Here is a 9128-nt window from a genome sequence, read left to right as displayed (position 1 = left end):
TCCAGCCTGTGGAATCACCTGGTCTGTCCCTGCCAAGGCATCCACAGGTGCAATGTGAATTTAATCAGTCAGGGGGTTTTGATTTAGCACATTAATGGCTACTTCTTAAGCTGACACTTTTGTATGGCCCATGGTGGTATAAATACCATATGATCTTAGGAGGAAAAAAAATGTCCCCACATCTGATTTAAAAGATTCATGGTCCTCATAATTTTTAATGCATTTTTTTATTGCAAAAGTGAGAGTGAGAGCATGAGTGAGATAGACAGAGAGAGACAGGATACTGCTCTGCTCTTTCATGTGTTGTATCTGATGTCACAGCCAGGTCTTCACACAGGAAAGGCAGGTGTCCTGCTGTTGAGGCAGCTTCTAGGCCCCCATCTGCAGGGTTTCCTTTATCCAGGGCAGGAAACTGGAGATTTTGGTGTAGACCCCTGGAGGTTTTCCACATTTGTCACCATAGGACACGATGCCCTGGGCCACACTGTTACACACGAGGGGCCCCCGGAATCCCCCTGTGGACAGAGAGTGGAAGGACTGAGCTAGCTTTCTGCCTGCTCCTGCCCTCTTGCATCCCAAGGCCCTGTTTACAAAGCCTCCATGTGGGGGCCAAGGGTGGGGCAGCCCTTGTAGGCCTCTACCCACCAAGCCCTAGTCACAGACACTGTGAGGGCTCACTGCTCCCCAGGTGTTGCTCTCTATCTGCAAATGAGCTGCTTACAAAGGTGCTAGGAGATATGCCCCACCGCCATCTGCTGATTCAACCAGGAGGCCATGGACTGACACTCAGAGGATAAACAGGTCATTAACCCAGGGGCTACCAGGTGAGGCACAGGTGCTTTAATTAGTGCAAGGCAGGGAGCTCGTCTCTAAGTCCTGTGTCCTGAGTGGGCCGTGCTGCCAACTCCTTCTGCAGGGGGAGCACAGTGATGCATGCAGCAGGGGCCTGGAGGTTGGACACTGTCAGATTCTCACATCTCCCTGTTCTCTCCAGGTCACAGCTGTGCTTACAAAGTGCTGAGATGTGTGACCACAATCAGCTGCTAAGTTGTGGAAGAAGGCAGTGCACTGAGAAGATGAAGGTCAAATTAACCCCAGTGTTGTCAGGTGACGGGGGGAAGTGTATGAAGCAGAGCACAGGAGGAGCACCCTGTCTAACGCCTGTGTCCTGAGTGGGCAGGGCAGCAAATGCTTCTTTCTGGGGATGCACCTGTATATCTACATGGGCCCCGGAGACTTTTGAAGCCCTGAATTCTCCCTTCAGGTCTTCCTCCTCCTTTGTCTGGGGGAGAAATCACTACCTGGAGGGTCAGATGTCCTGAAATGCTTTGTCATATGGCCCTTGTTGTGCCCACAATGCACTTTGACTAGAGTCAAGTGAGGCACTGCATAAACTCACCAGAAAGGAATCCTTCCTTAGGTTTGGGTCCCCAACACACAGCTGAGTGGCTTTGATATATGCCTCTGCAAAACGAGATTGACACTGATAATCTTCTTGCACGATCAGGTTCACCTCCAGCAATACGTTTGATGATTTCTGATGAATGGGAGAAGTTCTCCCCCAGCCGGCCACAGTGCACACCTGTCCTGGCCTCACCTGGGCACCAGGGCTGGGCATCCTGAGGAGCTGCACAGCTGAGGTCAGCTTAGCCCTTTTCACCAACTGGGGAAGGGGAAACAAGATAGTCCAGTCAGCAATGGGCTCTGGGCTGGACACCACATGGGGCTATAGGCCTCCCTCTCCCCTGAGCCACTGGGACTGACAAGCATCCAGGATGGTAAAGAGGAAGGGGACAGCTCTGAGTAGGAAGGGACACAGGTGGGACCCAGGAGAGTGAGAGCAGCAGACAGGCCTGCTCACCTTCAGCAGCATGATGTCGTTGGTAAGGGTGTGATCACTGTAGTTCAGGTGGGGGATGGCTCTGCTCACTGAGATGACCTGCTGGGTGCTCTCAGACTTGCTGATGTTGTGGGCTCCCAGGATGACAGTGATTGAACTTCATAGGGAGCAGAGAGAGACAGAGAGTCACTGGCAGGGCAGTTTAGTGAACCTACAGTTCTTGTGGAAGCAAACTTGTTGAGATGGAACCAAGGGAAAGGAGGTCTATGCTGAGCTGTCTGCATTCTACTCCTCTATAGCTGGGGGGAAGGTGAGGGTGGGACTATGCTGTATTTGTACCTGCACCTGTGAGTCCCAACACTGGTCACCCCTGGAAAAATGGTGAAATCAAGCTAGTTTGCACCTGCTGTAGTGAGAGTCTAGCACTGAAGACAGCAGGGTGACCCCTCTGTTCTTATCAGCCAGGCTCTGGAACTGCCCATCCTCTCCCCAATCTCCCTGCTCACTTTTCTCTGTGTGGAATATCCTGGCTCATGCTGGCAGAGGGCCAGGGCAAGAGGTAGGTGCCCTGCCTCCGGTTAAAACACACACACACACACACACACACACACACACACACACACACACACACACACACGCACGCGCATACACACACACACCCTGAAATGTCCTCACCATTGATAACAGTGAGCAGCCGTCAGCACGACATCCTCTCGGATGAGTAAACCACCACAGAAGCAATCAGACTCTTCCTCAGAGGTCTTCAGACATGCCATGTAGGGGTGGGAGTGGGGTCTGGCTTCATGTCCGCCGATGATTTCCCCTGAAGCAAACATCTGTTCAGCTGTGTGCATACCCTAGCCACTGGGACTGCCTGATGGTGAAGCTGAGGCTCAGACTTAGGCATCTGGGAGGCTTGTGTGATTCAGTAGGGGCATGGGGAGGACCGTCAGCTGCTCTTCCCAGAAGAGAACAGTTAGAGCTCAGTCTGCCGTGTGCTGGAGGTGAGAATACCTGTCCTGTCTTTGCTTTTGCTTAAGTGCATTTCCAAGGTCCCTGTGAGGCTTTGATCTCTAGAATAATGCTGTTTTCAAAGGGCTAGGCTGAACTTAGGGTCTAGAGACTGTCATAGAGGATTTCCTGTGTCCTGACAGACAACTGTGCTTCAATTAGTATCTGCTGTCTGTGTGAAACCATGACTCCCATTACCCATAATGAGAACCAGTGGGAAATTCTGGCAGGATTGTTGGAAGTAGAAGTCATATGGTCTGAGGCATAGGGGCTCACCTGGAAGGTGGTCAAAGGAATCTAGAGAAGCAGAAAGCAATTTAGGGTCTTGGAGCTGGGTCATTCACAACCATCAGAGTCCCTCTGCAGACTTCATTTCTTAGCTTCATTCCGAAGAAGATGCTGATGGTAGCACCCTTCCCAGCCCAGACACAGAAGACTACTCTGCACTCTTCTGCTGCTGGGTTTCTCAAAGACTGACTGCAGCCAGCTGCCTTGTGACTCTAGGCCATATCCCCGCCCCCATGCTAGGTAATGCCCACAGAGAAAAAAAAAATGCCCGTGGAGGCAAGTAACGCCGCCCAGAGGCAGGAAATGTTTTTTTAAAGCTGATAAAGTTTTGCCCACAGAGGCAAAAAATGGCCCCCTCAGGCCTTCCCTTGGCAGCACACTGGTTCTTGTTACTTGCTTACATGTTTCTCCATGTTTGTGCCAGTTTCTTTTTTGAAAATGCCTGTACGATATAGGTTCCTGTTCATCCCACACCCCTGATACTGTGGTCATTTAGTTAAAAACAAAAGGAGGAATTGTTGGTATGTTTCATCTTGGTTTGCTCCCCTTCCCCCCGACCTCTGAGAGAATTGGTTTGGCCCTTGCTAGTTTCATGCCCCACTTTTGCCCCGCCCCCTATGCTAAGGATGTCCAGAGTACCAGCAGCAGCCGGGGAGGGAGAATGATGGGGAAGCACATGGTATGGTGATTTGCCTGCTTGTGAATAAAGATTAAACTGCAGCTTCTCAGCCCAGCCTTGTGTCCTCGAGTCTCTGTCTCTGTCTACCGCTGCGACGCTAGCCCGGCCTGCTGGCGCCTCCAAGCCTTAATGACACTCTTCATTGGATTATGTCACTTCCATACCTAGAAAGTTCCATTTTCTTTATGGTAGAGACAATATATAAAGCGTGTAATACCCTTGTTGAGAATGTCTCCTCTTGAGAATGGATTTCTGCCCTTATGTTTCTGCTATTATTCTATCTTTCACACTCTTTCTTTCTCTCTCTCTCTCTCTACACACAGACACACACAGACACAGACACACAGACACAGACACACACAGACACACACACACACACACACACACACACACACACACACACCCCAACAGTTTATTGCTGCATGTTTGTATGGGGTGGTGCCTGCATAACTGATCCTGGCAGCCATTTTGCCCTCCCTTATTCTTTGTTTTTACTTTTCAGTTGAGACCCAGAGAGCTGGAGCGAGTAGGCAGTGAGAGAGAGGGGGAGGGAAAGAGACACCTGCAGCACTGAATCTCTACTTGAGCAAGTGAGGTGTGGGAACTAGAACTCTGATCCTTGCTCAGGGTGATGTGAGTGCTCCATCAGATGCACCCCTGCTGGTCCTTGCTGCTTGTATCATCTTCTATAGCATCATCTGGAGCTTTACTGGGGGAGAGAAATTGGCTTTCCACACATTCCTTGTAGACAGAGGATCATGTACAAGTAATCTGTGCCTCGCATGGGGTGAGCCCTGACTGTGAGGGTGGGGCGGTCACTCACCTGCCTGTGTCCCGGGGGGCAGGAAGCAGGCCAGCAGGAGCAGGAGCAGGAGTAGAAACAGGTGCATCTTCTCAGGAAGGCTGTAAAGGGGGCAGCTGCTCCGGTTAGCTCTGTGCTCTTTTTGATCTTGTAGCAGAGAAAGGAGGCTCATGGACTCAGAAACCTTGAGATTCTCTCTGCTTTAGAGGGGCTCCTTCCTGATGGCTTTTATGAGAATGTCCCCACCCCCACTCCAGGCTGATGTTCTCTGGGCTGTTTTATGAGAGTCATGTATTGACCACACCAGTGGCCACAGGTGATAATCTGAACAGACCAGACCAGGAGCAGGAGCCCAGGTTGAAGGTGACAACATGCAATGTGGTCTTGAGCAGTGGAGGTCCTTGAAGGCCAGAAACCTGACTCCCCATTGATAGGACAGATACAAATTCAATCTTGAGAGGCTTGGTCCAACTGGCTAATTTCTTTGTGGCCTTCTAGTTGGTATAATCAGACACATCGGATGTTCATCCTTCCTTAGAAAGCTGATATGCTGATTTAGGCAAGAGAAATATAAGTGAAGATGAGGAGGACCCACCCTGCTGAAGGATGAATAAACAGTGAGAATTTAGCCACCACCTATGCAACCAGACACATTTGTCTCATAAATACCTGATTTTTAACAAATGAAAAATAAACATGAATCTATCATCTTAATTTAAAATTGAATTGAAATCAAGAAACCATGCAATGAACTTCTAATATTGCACTATTTGGTGGCATGTATTGAATGCATTAGCCTGTGTCACCACTGCCTCAGTCTTGTTCCAGAACTTTTCATCATCCTGTCCCTACCCCTCAGATTGCTCCTCTGTTACCTAATGGGCCCTGAGTCACTTTGTGATCTGTTCCCCTCACCTTATCTTGCCTCCTGTCAAGTCCTAATCATCTTTATGTATCTACCAGCTCTCATATTCTGGATATTTTATATAAAGTAACTTGTGTAATATTTCATCTGTTTTATCTGACTTTTTTCTCTCAACACAGATACAAAATGGTTTCCAAATTGTAATTTAATCCAGGTTCATTCCCCCCCCTAAATCATGCTCCACGGTGTGTATGCACAAGTTTTTGTATTATAATATTTAAAATTTGTTTACTTATTTATTATTTAGTCAATTTTTCCAAGATTTTTATTTATAAATAGCAGTCACTGACAAAACCATAGGATAAATGGGGTGTAACTCCACACAACTCCCACTACCAGAACTCTATATCCCATCCCCTTTCTATAGGTTAGATTTCCTATTCTTTAACCCTCTGGGAGTATAGACCCAGGGTTGTTATGGGGTGTAGCAGGTGGAAGGTCTGGCTTCTGTAATTAGTTTTCTGCTGAACATGGGCATTGACAGGTCTATCCATACTCACAGCCTGTCTCTTGCTTCACCTAGTGGGGCAGGATTCTGGGGAAGCGGGGCTCTAGGACACCTTGCTGGTCATCTGCCCGGGAAGTTTGATTGGCATTATGTTAGCATCTGGAACCTGGTGGCTGAAAAAAGAGTTAACATAAAAAGCCAAACAAAGCAGCAGTTGTGTTTTTCTCCTCTGCTCTCCTCTCCCAGGTCAAGTAGGAATACCAAAGGAGATCATCTGAGACTGCAACAAGACAGGACTAAAATGACTTCAGGAACCTGCCAAATCACCGTTGAGTGCAAATATGTGTAGCTTGTGGACAGAGAGGAACCTAGGGAGAGATTAAGTGGCTGGCAACAGTCTGGCAGTTTACCAGTTGAGACACCAACTCCAGTCTGTTTCACCAACAAAAAAATGGCTGAACGGAGAGAGTCCCTTAAGACTCACCAAATGGAACTGTGAGTCTCTATTGCTACTGTCCTCAGAAGCTTCAGTAGCACGGGAGAGGCCCTGTGCTGACACTAGGGGACAGAGAACTAAAGAGGAAATTCAGGAGAAGATATATACCTCAGTGTCCTAGCAGTGGGGCTGTGAGAGTCTCTTTGCATAAACACTGGGTTATCTCTGCCCCACCCTGCTTTATCTCTTGGCCAGGAGTGAGGGATTAAACTAAGAAGCCTATTTATAGTTTAAAAACCCTCAGGCTCCCATAGCCTACAGGGAAGAAAAAGAACAAAAGAGGCTTTTAAGCCACTGTGCTCCAACTCAGGGATAAAAATAATATTGAAACAACTGTCAGTTTCCACAACTATGAACCCTTTAATTACCTTACTTAGACACAAGTCAATCCAGGCAAGAGTGATCAGTAACCTGAAAAGTACTGAGAGAGGGACCTCATAACATACTATATAGAATGGTTAAACCAACAAGAAGAAATATTGGAGAAATGAACCAGGACAAGACTCCAGCTAAAAGCCCTTCAAAAGTTGAAGCACAAAATAATGAGGTCAACATCCAAACACTAGTTAAAGAAAAAGCCAAACAAATTGTTGACTAATGATGAACCTAAAGGCTGGAATATTACAGATAAAGATTTGGGGTCCTTATTTTGAAGATAGCTAGTAGGTCTATTTTAGTTATATTCCAAAGGGCCCATTGACTATACTAGTTTTTTTCCTGAGCCTGACACCTGATATGCTGGTGGACCCAAGTTTTTGTCTGGGGAGATTATATTATGGATAGAAAAAAGGCTAGAAAGCTGGATCAGGTCTTCAACAATTTGTTTGGCTTTGTACGTTAACTCTCTTTTCAACCACCAGGTTCCAGATGCCATCAGGATGCCTGCCAGGCTTCCCTGGACTGAAGACCCCACCAATATGTCCTAGAGCTCCGCTTTCCCAGAGACTCACCCTACTAGGGAAAGAGAGAGGCAGACTGGGAGTATTGATTGACCAGTCAATGCCCATGTTCAGCGGGGAAGAAATTACAGAAGCTAGACCTCCCACCTTCTGCAACCCACAACGACCCTGGGTCCATGCTCCCAGAGGGATAGAGAATGGGAAAGCTATTGGGTGGGGATGGGATATGGAGATTGGGTGGCAGGAATTGTGTGGAGTTTTATCCCCCATCCTATGATTTTGTTAATGTCTCCTTTCTTAAATAAATAAATTAATAAAAAAAGAAAGCTGGATCAGGGAAGAGAGTAGCTCTGGAGTAATGAGGCTGGAGGGTTGACATTCCACACCTGACTTTTCTGGACACAGTCTGAAGTGAAGCATGCTGAGGTGATACTCGTTGCATTGATTAGGCTGGATCAGCAGATGCAGTATCATTTGGTATGAATTCAGAGAAGCATGCAGGAAAGTGAGCCCCACCTTAGAGGTTCCAGGACTGGGGGAAATACAGGTTTTGTAGAGGAACCAGGATGTTTCTGCTATCTTAGGTTTTAGGAAGGCAATAGATAGTTATTGCTGTAAGCAAATTATTTGGCAACTGAGTTAACTTTGAAAGTCCCTTTGTTAGGATTTGCTATATCATACACAACATTACCATAATTTATGTCCTTTGAAATTATTTGTATATAGCTATGTCTTATAGAGTAATGCCACCAGTTGCTTCTTTTTTCCCTGGTCTAAGCTACAGGAGAATCAAAATGTCAAAGACTGAGACTATGACCTGTGAATTAAAAAGTATGAGACATTCAATCAACATTTCCCCTCTCATATTAATTAAATAGTGATTTATATGACTACAAGCTAATAGGAGTATACATAAACACCATTCCCACCACCAAAAGACTGTTCCATCCCATCCTCCCCCCCCACCCCCAGTGAAGCTGAACTTCTACCCTCACCCTAAACCCAAAGATTTTTACTTTGGTGCCCTACTCCAAATTCAGTCAAATTCTGCTTTGAGTTTCCCTTTCTGTTCTTCTTTCTCAACTTCAGTTTATGATCATCCCATACTTGTCTTTGTCTTTGACTTAGCTCACTTAACATAATTCCTTCTAACTCCATCTAAGCCATCTTGGTGGGTTCATTGTTCTTCATAGCTGCATAGTATTCTATTCTGTATACGTACCACAGCTTTCTCAGCCATTCAACTGTTGTTGGGCACCTGGGTTGCTTCCAGGTTTTATCTATTACAAATTGTGCTGCCATGAAGATAGGTGTACACAAATCTTTTTGGTTGGTTGTTATAGAGTCCTTGGAGTAATTCCCGAGGAGAGGAATTACGAGGTAATATGGAAGGTCCACGTCTAACCTTGTGAGAGTTCTCCAGACAGCTCTCCACAGAGGTTAGACCAATTTTCAATCCCACCAGTAGTGCAGAAGGATTCATTTGTCCCCACAACAGGGATGTCAGCCCTTCAGCCTCATTACTCGGGTGAGACCTTTCCTTTCATAGGATTCTCTAATTCTATTTCAGGTGGTTAATTTGATAACAAAGTCCCAAAACCTAGATATAGATAGACCAGGTCCCATGAGATAGGGCATATGTTCACATGTATCCATAAATTAGGGAAAAATAGTCTGCTGTGCGTCAATATATGCAGCAAGCAAGTAGAAAGACCTAAAAACACACCATAAAGTTCCTAA

The 9128-nt window shown here is 46.6% G+C and overlaps 1 protein-coding gene across 1 annotated transcript; it reads right to left on the bottom strand.

Annotated features, from left to right (window-relative positions):
- Positions 1–216: 216 nt before the first annotated feature.
- LOC103126477 (granzyme B(G,H)-like) lies at positions 217–4856 on the bottom strand. The gene is given in 6 exon segments (XM_007537385.3): positions 217–497; positions 500–515; positions 1400–1663; positions 1862–1997; positions 2516–2663; positions 4642–4856. Coding segments are annotated over 6 exon segments (843 nt in total). The 5' UTR covers positions 4793–4856; the 3' UTR covers positions 217–369.
- Between the last annotated feature and the right edge of the window lie 4272 nt (positions 4857–9128).

Source organism: Erinaceus europaeus, chromosome 16, assembly GCF_950295315.1.
Source record: "Erinaceus europaeus chromosome 16, mEriEur2.1, whole genome shotgun sequence".
NCBI lineage: Eukaryota > Metazoa > Chordata > Mammalia > Eulipotyphla > Erinaceidae > Erinaceus > Erinaceus europaeus.
The sequence above is the reverse complement of the archived record's forward strand: the minus strand, read 5'-3'. Positions and strand labels throughout refer to the sequence as shown.